This window comes from Xenopus laevis, chromosome 6L, assembly GCF_017654675.1.
Source record: "Xenopus laevis strain J_2021 chromosome 6L, Xenopus_laevis_v10.1, whole genome shotgun sequence".
Lineage (NCBI taxonomy): Eukaryota > Metazoa > Chordata > Amphibia > Anura > Pipidae > Xenopus > Xenopus laevis.
Window position 1 is genome coordinate 159,706,951 of NC_054381.1, and position 12,066 is coordinate 159,719,016.

General features: G+C 41.6%; 1 protein-coding gene across 6 annotated transcripts in view; it reads left to right on the plus strand.

Moving 5' to 3' along the window:
• The window catches only part of LOC108718612 (adhesion G protein-coupled receptor B1-like), a 323,650-nt gene that overhangs the window by 100,031 nt on the left and 211,553 nt on the right, over nucleotides 1–12,066 (plus strand). For all 6 annotated transcript variants that reach the window (XM_041566669.1, XM_041566667.1, XM_041566668.1 and 3 more), the window contains exon 2: nucleotides 3,886–4,694. In XM_041566669.1, coding sequence (XP_041422603.1) covers nucleotides 3,959–4,694 — 736 coding nt within the window. In that variant the 5' untranslated portion in view covers nucleotides 3,886–3,958. The remainder of the gene's footprint in view (nucleotides 1–3,885; nucleotides 4,695–12,066) is intronic.

Consider the following 12,066-nt stretch of genomic DNA (forward strand, 5'->3'; position numbering starts at 1 on the left):
TTCGCGAACGGCGCGCGACGTTCGCCAATAGGCGTTCGCGTTCGATTCGAACAAAAATCGTTCGACCATTCGACCATTCGATTCCTTCGACCGCTAAAATCGAAGGATTTTCGTTCGAATCGAACGATCGAAGCCATTGGATTGAATGAAATCATTCGATCGAATGGCTTCGATCGTTCGATTCGAACGAAAATCCTTTGATCGAACGATTAAAATCCTTCGATCGTTCGAATCGAACGATTTGCGGATGTTCGAAGTTCGCGAACAGTTCGCGAACTGTTCGCATTTTTTGCCGGTGTTCGCGAACGGCGTTCGCGAACACATAAACGGCAGTTCGCTACATCCCTATTAGGCAGTGGGTGCTAACAGGTAATAAGGCACAGGTAAAGCGTCCATTATCCAGAAACCCACTATCCAAAAAGCTCAGAATAATGGAAAGTTTGTTCCCTATAGAGTCCATTTTATACAAATAATCCAAATAATCCAAGTTTTTTTTTCTCTGTAATAATAAAACAGTGATCCAAACTAAGATATAAATAATCCTTATTGGAAGCAAAACCAGCCTATTTGGGTTTGTTTAATGTTTAAATGATTTTCTAGTAGATTAATGAAAAGATCCATTATCCCTAAAAACCCAAGTCTCAAGTATTTCCCCATACCTTTATTAAGATCAAATTAAGTAAAATAAAGGATGTTCAAACCACATTCATACAAATAAGATTCAATTCATAATTGAGGCAGAAATTAATTGCTGGTCAGGGAAGGGTCTGGAGATACAAAGCCCAAAAGAAAGGACAATAAGATTATAAGGACAACCCCCAAGGAACATAATCCAGGTGATTTTTGGTTATGCCCATGGTGTGTCCCAAACATGCCCCATTAAGGCCTGACCACATCACATCGCACCCTGCTCCTTTCCCCTTGTACGTCATGTACATTTGAGGTGTAAGAAGTGCAGGTACATGGGGGGCAGGTATAATAGGGCGAGATGTCAGGGGGATTCTGGGACTTTCAGACACTCAGAAGGCAGCCCTGTCCGTTCTGCGGCTAATTAATCAGTTCCTTCTAATTTCCTAACTTGGCTCTTGGCTTAACACCCAGATATGAATTGCTCTCATGTAAGTGCGGAGCAGTGACAGATTTCTGTGCCAGGGTATCATTTATCCCCCAGAGGAGTCATTTGCCATTTGTCTTTATTTTGTGGAAAGATAATATTCCCATTAACTCTCGCCATGCTGACTTCCCTAATCTCCTTCTGTAAAGGCTGTAAATGGATTTGGTCAATCAATTTGTTGCAGCGGGGGGGGGGGGAAAGAAGACAATTAATTGCTGGAGGCATAATGAATGCCTTTCCCTTCCAGAGACACTTGGGAGAGTGAAGTGAGCACAAACGCCAAACCTTTTTCGCTTTAATGGCTTTTTATTAATCTTCGCTTTTCCTTGGCCGCAACGACTGACTGCAACACTGTGGCAACCCTGAAGGAGTTAAGGTCTTTAGCTTTCAATTAATGTCGCATGGTGGTTAGACTGCTGTAGAAAAAACAGTGCCTCTTTTATTGATTGCAGTAAGCGTAACCTTCCTCGCGAGGAAGAAATGGGCTCTAGCACCGGCTGACAAATGCTCAGGATCGGATTAGAACTGCTCGGAGCGGGTTGGACACATTTCCATCTTTAGGTCACGTTTTAGTTACAATTTTGATTGCAAGCTCTTGTGCACAATCAGTGCTTCTATACTGTATGTATGGTGTACTCTACTGTTTTGGTTAGCTACTATGCAATGTTAACAGAAGAAGGAAATCTAATATGAGGGTAAGTGGACACTCAGTTTGTATTTAACATATACAAGAACAGTGATTTAAATGTATTGTACTACAACTTTGCTTCCTTTCAGACAAAGGATTCAGTTATGAAATCATGAAATCATTTTTTTTTGGAATATAAATTAACCTCCAACTGAATATTTCTATTGTAGTGATTTTACAGTAACTGCCCACGAGCATTTAGGTGAGCCCTTGTAGGTGTGTGTGTGTTTAGAAGTATGTTCAGAGCTCCTTGAGGTGAGACTTTATGGATTAAATGCTGCGGGAGTTATCAGACAAACTAAATACAACCAATTGCATGGAAGTGCATGAAACACAGGCTCTGTATTCACAGCAGTCACACAGACATGGCAGCAACGTGTCTCTGTTTATCTAGGGGCACCACGTTCACAGATTTCAAATACTTTGAACATTCATTAGGGCCCTAAGGTTGGCTTACAAGCACATGTCTATATACCTGTATGGAACTCCAGTGCCCCTTTTGGTATTAGAAAATGACCATAGTAAACGTGAAAATAGATAATGTAAGTGGACTTCCCAAGGAACAGGGCAGCAGTATGGGGATGGTAAGACAAGATGGCAGTTGTAAAGCTAGGTGAGACAGTAGGACAAGATGATGATAGCAGGATAAGAAGACAACAGTAAGGCAAGATGGTGACAATAGGGAAAGATGACTGTATTATGTTAACCCCCCCCCCCCCAGGCCCACTTACAGGCCACAGCAAATTATTGAGCCGGCAAAGTTTAATCTTCAGAAGTGGCTGGACACAACTACCATATAGCAGACCACGCAGTCCAGACCCTTAGCTCCAAGCCCCCCCCCATGGTTGCAGGGTCTGCTGTATAAGTAGTTACGCCACTGGTAGGGTATGATGGTGACAGCAGCACCAGTTGGAGCATGTAGGACAAGATGGAAACTGTAGAACAAGATGGAGACTGTAGGACAAGATGGAGATAGGGCAAGGTGCAGACTGTAGGGAAGGATGGACACAGTAGGGAAAGATGGAGACAGTAGGACAAGATGGAGGTAGTAGGACAACATGGAGACAGTGGGACAAGATGGAGACATTAGGATAAGGTGGGGACTGTAGGGCAGGATGGACACAGTAGGGAAAGATGGAAACAGTATGACAACATGGAAACAGTAGGAAAAGTTGGAGACTATAGGGCAGGATGGACACAGCCGGGAAAGACGGAGGCAGTAGGACAACATGGAGACAGTAGGTAGTGTATGATGGTGACAGCAGCACCAGTTGGAGCAAGTAGGACAGTATGGAGACCGTAGGACAACATGGAGACAGTAGGAAAAGATGGAGACAGTAGGACAAGATGGAGACAGTAGGACAAGGTGGAGACAGTACGAAAAGATGGAGACAGTAGGAAAAGATGGAGACATTAGGACAAGGTGGAGACTGTAGGGCAGAATGGACACAGTAGGGAGAGATGGAAACAGTATGACAACATGGAAACAGTAGGAAAAGTTGGAGACAGTAGGACAAGATGGAGACTGTAGGAAAAGTTGGAGACTATAGGACAGGATGGACACAGCCAGGAAAGACGGAGGCAATAGGACAACATGGAGACAGTAGGAAAAGATAGAGACTGCAGGGCATCATATTAACACTTTATTTCATTGCTGCCCAACTTGCGACCCTTCTGCTTTTGTTGAAATACAATTAGCAGAGCTTCAGATACTGTATCATAGAGTCCTACGTGATATAAACAGAGACCCATAACGGTAATTTTGTCTCGCCCTCTGCGCTGCTATAGACAGCCTATTTAACTGTATGTAATGATGCTTCCAAATTTTAGCTATTTTTTAATGGGGATTGTTATCATTGAGCTAGTATTTAATAACAAATAATAGAAATATAAAACTGACTTCAAAATGACTTTGTTTGAGAATATATAAGCAGCTTGAGATATTAAGGGTTAATATTTTTCCCTTTTTTTGGTTACATTTCCAGGTTTAGTATTTGGCCACAGGGGGGAGCTTGAGCCCAATGTACTACCAAGGCTGCTTCATTTTCGCACAAGCTTCATAAACTGTCTCTTTTTCCTACAGCTGCACCTGTTATGTCCAAGACCTGGCCTCTGCCTGACAATTATTTGGGATTTCAAAGGACCAGAGACCTAGGATGAGGAGCGTTGTATTCCCCCACAGCCTACTTTTCGTATTGCCACTTTTCTTTGTGTGGTCTGCAGCTCACCTTGACTTGGGGCAGAATCCTTGTACTACCCTTGTCCAGGGAAAATTCTTTGGCTATTTCTCCTCTTTGTCTGTCTTCCCCTTGAACTCGTCTTTCTGCTCTTGGATTATACAAAACCCTGATCCCAGGAGGTACACTCTGTACATGAAGGTGTCCAAGCCTTCAGGCATATGTGATCACCAGCAGATACGAACCTCTCAGTTTGACTCATTCCTGGAGTCTACCAGGACCTACTTGGGGATGGAGAGTTTTGATGAGGTTCTTAAACTGTGTGATAGCTCTGTCCCTTACGCCTTCCTGCAGTCCAACAAGCAGTTCCTTCAGATGAAGCAGACCCTACCTAGACATGAGGAGTCCCAGTTGCAGTGGAAGTCTATCCAACCTCATGAGACCGACTTCTCCTTGGAATATCTTGTTCTGGGGAACAGGAATCCCAGCAAGGCTGCTTGCCAGATGCTCTGCAAATGGTTGGACACTTGTCTAAGCAGCAGTAGCAGCCTTCACCCCTGTGGCATCATGCAGACACCATGCTCGTGCCACGATGGAGAAGCCCAGGTGACTCATGGCGAAACCACAGGGTTAACCAAGAAAAAGGAGGAGTGCGTTAAAAATGGGATATATCTGGACAACTGCATAAACAACTCAAAAGATGGAGCGCTGGAGGGTAAGTCCAGAAGTGCATGCAACTTTTTATCCCCCCTTTTTTGTGCTTAATGTGATAATAAGACTTAGATGACCCCTTGTATTATCCAGCTCTGAATCCGGCTGCTTCTTGTCTGTGCCGGAGAATGGGGCCCTGAGGGTGCAGAATGTAGCACCTCTGTACTAGGATTTTTTGCATGGAATTGTTCTAGTCCAGATGACTCCAGGTTTCCAAAAAATCATCTGTTATAGAGTTATAGAGAAGTATGAGTTTAGATATATCAGGGGGCGGTGGGTTGATTTTATGTTATTTTTGTTGGTTTTGCACAAATTTGTCCCATAATATTAAGTCACATTGTTAAGCTAAAAATGGCATTTTGTTGGTTGCCCAGGAACTGCAGAGCCAGTTAGGTCCTTCCCTGGGGGGGCAGAGGGCATCAACGGGAGATTGTGATGCATCAGCTGTGAGGCTTGCACTCCAAATGCAATTATGCGCTGTGTGTGTGTGTGACGGATGTTATACCAGTGCATTACTATACGGGCAGATTTATTCCCAGGAATAATGTGTGGGTGCCACAGGTGTCCTGTGCACAATGGATTCCGACTCTGACACACACTGGAATGCATTGTCACTCATTGTGTGATTATCTAAATAAAGGGCAAGCAAATGATGTATGTACAAACTCAATGCATGTTCTTCCCTCTGCTCTGTACAACTGCCTCATTCTCAGCACGGATATCAAAGTACTCTTCAGCCAGCTGCCGCAAATTCCCGCTGTGCATCCTGGGATATGTAGTTCATCAAAAAAAAGGAGGTATTCGCTGATTGTTAAATATCTGCAGTTAGAAACAGATCAAGGTTGGTTTCTGGTTTTCAAGAGCCAAACAGAATGAATTCCAGATGACTGCATTATACAACGTATTAGGGGCCTCCAGAGCTCTAATGGCACATTCACAAACATATAATAGATCTTTCAAGGGGAACTTAACCATTATAGTTTATAGTCTGGAAGATAAAGGGGAAAGGGCAGGAATATAGGCAATAATGAAAATATGAAAGCAAATTCTACATTTTCGCTCTTTATTGACAGACCTCTGCGTTTGCAAATGGGATAATACATACAGAACGGGCATGTACCAGGTTCAGTTCACGGCTGGTACCTTGGGAGCACACCCTGACATACCAGACATCCATACATAATCCCTGTGCTGGAGAGACAGTTTGCATTATTTATCTAACTGCATTTTGCAGCACTACATAGAAATCAGTGCAGTCTTCAGCAGTGATTTAAGTTAACTGTTACCTATCCATGCAGTATTAGCATTCAGTATGTATTTAGTTTGGCAGAGTCCGGGAGCAACAAAGAGTCAAAAGCTGTGATGCATATCAGAATAAAAGGACCTTGTTTATTACACAAGTGCTAGAGCTCTATGGGGTGCACAATTAACCCCTTATGCATAAAGCACTTGCATCTGGTTCATACCTGCGTTCTACATTTCTCACCAAATTCCAAATCCAGTTTGAGGTGCACTTTAAACCTTTTCCTGCTATCAGTAAATGTGCCCTTAAATAAAAACTAAAGGTACAGACACTGGGGGTACCAAATATTAGGCATGACTCAGTGATTACAATTGTGTACCTAGTACCCCAGGCTGGTGCTCCCGTTGGCAGAAAATTACCCCAGCTGTCGTAATTCTGTAGAAGCTCCTTGTTGCTTTCTTCTTTGGCTTCTTCGGTTTTCTTTTTGTTCCGGCCCTGGGAGATGCATAGACACGCGTGTGCCTGGACCAGGTGCACCAGGGTATCAGGTAACCCATGACAGTCACAGGGTGGGTAGCTAAAGTTTTGGCACCCCCATCTCCTAGGATTAAACATTTAGTTCTCTTTTCATTGTTTACTACTTTGGATGCCCCTAAATTAAACGGCAATCGGGAATGTCATGATATCCCATGGATTATATCCATGGAATTTATGTTTGTGCCATGTGTAATAACACCCTACACTCTCAATACCAATAACCCGACCTCCCCAAGAGTTCTTTTTGCATTTTTGGGCCCCTGTCATAAGCAGTGACAGGAGTTTTCCATCCACATGGAGGTATAGGGTGTATTTTCAGTATTTTAAGCTGGTGGAGAAACCCTACATGTGCTATATACTCTTTGGTTGCCATCTCTCCTCTTCATCCTTAATGCATTTAGATGCATGCTGCAGACTGGGCTGAATTCTTGCAGCCAATCACTATTAATGCCTGGTGTTAGAGGCAATGACATTGTTAGATATATTTTAAGAATGTTCTGGAAAATTCACGTCTGGATCGCCATATTGCAGTGGTTTTTTTGTTAGTTCAGGCCCTCTTGGGAGGTTTAACCATTGGTCAGAACCCTCTTAACTCATAACAAGGTTAGATATAGGAACATGTTGCATTAGTTATTCAACCATAGTTCCAAGAATATCTAGGGCAGTAAATAGATTTCCACCCCAAATCTATGGCACTCCGATGCAGGTCCAGACTGAGAATTAGAATAAGCCCTGCCATTTCAGGTACACAGAGGCCAAATCAGTCCACACAGAGGCCCAAACAGCCCCCACCAGCCCACTAAATACTGACTTTCTATGGCAACTCATAGCAGCCCCTCTGGCATTTGCCAGAACCCACAGATTGCCAGTCCGGGACTGCTCCGATGCTGTACCTTGATGTTCTTCTGCAGAGAGAGGCCTCCAGAGTCCATGTCCTTAGTGCATCAATGTTTTCATTTTCCAACGTGTCTGGGAATCCAATTAACTGAGCAAACCTCTTCTGTGTAAACTTGTCTTCTTCAGGCAATCTCTGCATGGGTCCTCTGTGTTCAGCAATAATATCAACTAACCTATGCCTTTAGGGTGATAATGATCCACTCTGGGTGCTTTTGATGCCTTATTTATTCTTCAACTTTGGAGTCAAGAGGAATTAGGTTACAAAACAATCCAGGATTAGATCCCATTGGCATATCTGGTTTGGTCAAACCCACCACCTCACTTCTGGATATCATACAATCTTGACTGGGGGTTATTTACAAAGGAAGATAAACATCATATTTACAAATATCTAGTTTTGTGAATTTCCATGTTTTTGCTGACTTGGCACTAAATCGTCATTCAGTGAATTTCTAAAAATTTGAAGTCCCATTAGCCAATTTATCAGAACATCTCATCAGAATTGGAAGTTGGTGTAAGGTTTTTGGAAGAAGATAACAAAGGCCTCACACCTCAGGCAGTTGGACTAGGGGAACTATGAGAAAGACATCAACACTATAGGAGCTGATCTTCTCAGATGAACAGAGGATAGCAGCAGAGTTAGTAGAAGGTTGCAGTAGAGTAGGAGGGATATGATAAGGGTATGGAGGAGTATTTTAATAGAGATAATGAGACAGGATTTGACCATGGTGTTGATGTGATTAATGAATGAAATAGAAGATTGAGAGATTATCTAGGTTACCAAATTGGAATGCTGTAAATTTGGGCATCCCACAAAAACCCAATATACTACCTTCTGAGGCCTAGGACAAATCTTCTGCCCTACCTAAAAACCAGTCCAGTATCTCACTTAATATTCAGAGATTAAGAAAACAGAAGAACTATGTAAATCTTCTGCAGGGAGGAGGGCGGCAGTTAATGGAAATGCTTGTTAAGGATTGAGATGGCTCCTTTTTTGGCTGCCTTCCATTCCGAGGGTCTGACGTTGCTTTTTGTGCATTTTACGGAATGGTGGATGTGGTTGCACACAGAGTGAAAGCACTTAATAAGTAGTCATTTGGCTTTTCTACAGGAGCCTCTTCTGCCTTCACGCAACTATGGATTGTGAGAACAGATAGCGGGAGGTTAAAGAGACACGAGTTCTCTTTGCATTAACTGGAATTTTATAATCAGTTGAAAAGTCTTTGACATTTTATAGTCATGAATCTCAGACTCATCTGAAAATCCATAGAGATAAAGGACAATGAAAGGGGAAGTGCTTTTTCCAGAGAAGGCTTTTTATATAGAGGTTGATGTGTCTTTCTACAATAATTAATGGTACTAGCTGCAGGTCTGTCCAGAGTCACGCAAATAATTGCACTTTCAGACCTTCCCTTGCAGCATACAGTAGGATTGCCTTCCGGCTGGTTGTTTGGCTGCCCAACCAGTAAAAATGAAGCGTGGTGCCAATGCTATTTATAGGGAGGCCCAGGGACAGGAATAGGAAGGCTGCCATTCTCTTTCTCTCAGCACCCAGGCAACTTGGTCAGACAGGTTGAGCCATTAATAAATTGTGCCCAAATGGATGGAACTTGTCCCTGTGAGAGAAAGGGGAGACATGTGGGTGGGACACATACACACCCTTAAATTGTATAGGATTCAGCTAGTGAACATTGAGCACCTACAGGGGCAGCATGCAGTTCAATTTCCCTCTAAGTTCTGCTTGGTCAAGCCAATTATTAGGTAGAGCAGCTCCTTTGTATACTTTGTACTCAAAACCCATGATAGGGTCAACTGTCAAACTGGCACATGATGGTAATAAAGTGCGAGTAGGCATAAGAGTGTATGGCATTTTCATGCTTGGAATTCTGCATCAGTTGACCATACATGAGCCCTAAAATATACATTTCATTTGTTTCTATTTCAGTGAGTTTCATAATGTTCCTCAAAAAGCATCTACTTAGTCTCTATGGAGAGCCAATGGATCCACAACATATTAAATAGCTTCATTCATTTACCTTTGCTGCATTTAGAGGTCATGGGTTTTCTATTGCCCATTTCTGAATGACAATTACCAATCATGTATAATTATTTTTTTTAGTAGAAGGAAAAGGATTCGTATTTGCCAAGAGGAGGCCAAAATGACCCAAAAGCTTTTCCTACATCTGTTGGCTGCACATCACTCATTAACCTCTGCTCGCCTCAAGGTTTTATTATGAATTGTTTTGGAGCAGCAATCATTCTGATGGAATTCTACCTGCCGTAGTCAGGGAGATGCACTGTAGTCTTACTGGAACTATTTATAGGGAAAAACTAATAAACCTATACAGACAAGTTTGCCAAACTCATCAAACAGGAGGATTATTGGTTTAATTTTCTCAGGCCAAAGGTTTCTTACATATTCTAGCAAAATGTGCTCTTTAGTCTGTACATTTTGTTCAAATGACATATTGAATTAATGAAGAACCAGAACATGGAGCACCTGGAAAGGGACCTCATGATAATACAGAATACGGTGTCTCTTTATCACTGTATACAGTGTATTCATTTGTGAGTATAATTAGAAATTAATTTCAAGTTAGGAAACCACTGTCTCTGTTGCAGATGAACAGACCAAAATGTTAAATATAGGACAAGGCTGGTTTCTAGATAATTGTTTCTTCTCCTTCTACAGTATAGCGAAATAAAAAATTTACAATTGCAAGTCCTGTGAGTCTTAGTACTGGAGAGAAAGGACGATTCACTCCCAACATTTTACTGCCTTGAGCCATGCCATCAGCATAACCTTTGCAAGTTGCTACCATGCTGATGTCACAACATTGTCTTGAGTGTTGTAATCAACCAACCCCTTGGGAGTTACTACTATAGTGATGACACAAGTTAAACTAAGGCCATTGAATCATATGAGTGATGTGATCAACAAATCCATTGGAAATGATTATGTTTTAAATATATTGTTTTTAGTGATGTCATCAACACACCCCTTGGAAGTTACTGCTATAGTAATGCCAGAAGTTTAACCTTATCATTAATAAAGCCATTAAATTGTATGATGTCATCAACCAGCCCTATGGTAGTTATTATGTTGTAGATATATGTAGTGATGTCATAACAAGCCTTGGACTTTCCAACATGTTGCTATTTGCTTGACTGTTATTATCAACATGCCATTTGAAAGTTACTATGATGTTGATCATTAAAATGACATAATGCCTTGAGTGATGTCATCAGCAGACCCGCAATGACCTAATATTATCTGGAGTGTTGTCATCTGCATGCCTTCTGGAAGTTACTACAGGTATGGAACCTGTTATCCAGAATGCTTGGGACCTGGGTTTTCTGGATCACAGAACTTTCCGTAATTTGGGTCTTCATGCCTTAGGTCTACTAGAAATGCATTTAAACAGTAAATAAACCCCAATAGGCTGGTTTTGCTTCCAATAAGGATTAATTATATCTCAGTTGGGATCAAGTACAAGCTACTGTTTTATTATTACACAGAAAAAGGAAATCATTTTTAAAAAATTGGATTATTTGGATAAAATGGAGTCTATGGGAGACAGCCATTCCGTAATTCGGAGCTTTCTGGATATCAGGTTTCCAGATAAGGGATCCTATACCTGTACTATGAAGGCATAGTTATATATTACATATATTATATTATATTATTTGGAACGTACCACCGTATTGATGATGCAATTTATATATTGTTTTGAATGATGTCATCAGCATGCCCTTTGGAATTTACCAGCATATTTATGATTCAAATGATATCAGAAAACCTGACCCTATCCAGCAATTTCTGTAAATAACAGGTCTACAGTCTATTTCTCTGACGGAATGGGATATTAGAGTATTTCATTCATTAAATTAAAATTAGAATATAGAATATATAATATATTGCAGAACAGATCTCCTTGCAAGGTGCAAAGTTCAAGTCACAGGTTGTACTCTTGGGCATGTAGGCCTTACTTAGGCAGTACTAGATTTAGCCCATTGGTTTAATTGTTCTCAATTATTTGTTTCTTAAAAATTCTTTTCCAGCACAGCGTGACACCAGTATTCCATTTCCACAGAGCGAAAGAACCACAGACTCGTAGTTTACGTGTTTGAAAAACTAACTTTATTGGAGTTAAACTGGACTCCCTCTGCAAAATGATTGCTGTGTTATTCATGTTTAAAACATTTTTGGTTGCCTTCTTTTGGGTTGGGGGGTGTGTACTTACCTTCATGAGGTCATTTCCTGTCACTAATTTATACGGCTTTCCTACACATTGTTGTACACTTGACAAAGAGACACACTGGACTCGAAACATGTTGTGTTAAAACAATAAACACTGAAGTTTGAGCAGTTAAGCTGCGTTTGAGTCGATCCTTGTGAATCCTAACCTTTTGAATCAAGTCACAGGTTCTTTGGAGTTGTACCTTATTCTCCAAAGAGCAAGAACAAAGTCCTAGAAATGAGTGCAAACGGCTGAACTTCTCTCTGTATGTTCTTCTACATAAGAAGGTCTCCCCTGACACACCCATAGCCAGGGATCATGTCTACTCATGGCAGGTGTTAATTACAGGGGCTCCTTACAGCTTTAAGGGATACACTGGAGGCAAACCACAGACCAGTGATCACACTACACTCTGCATTTTTACCTAAAGAGCCTGAATGCATCAATGTGATGAGTGG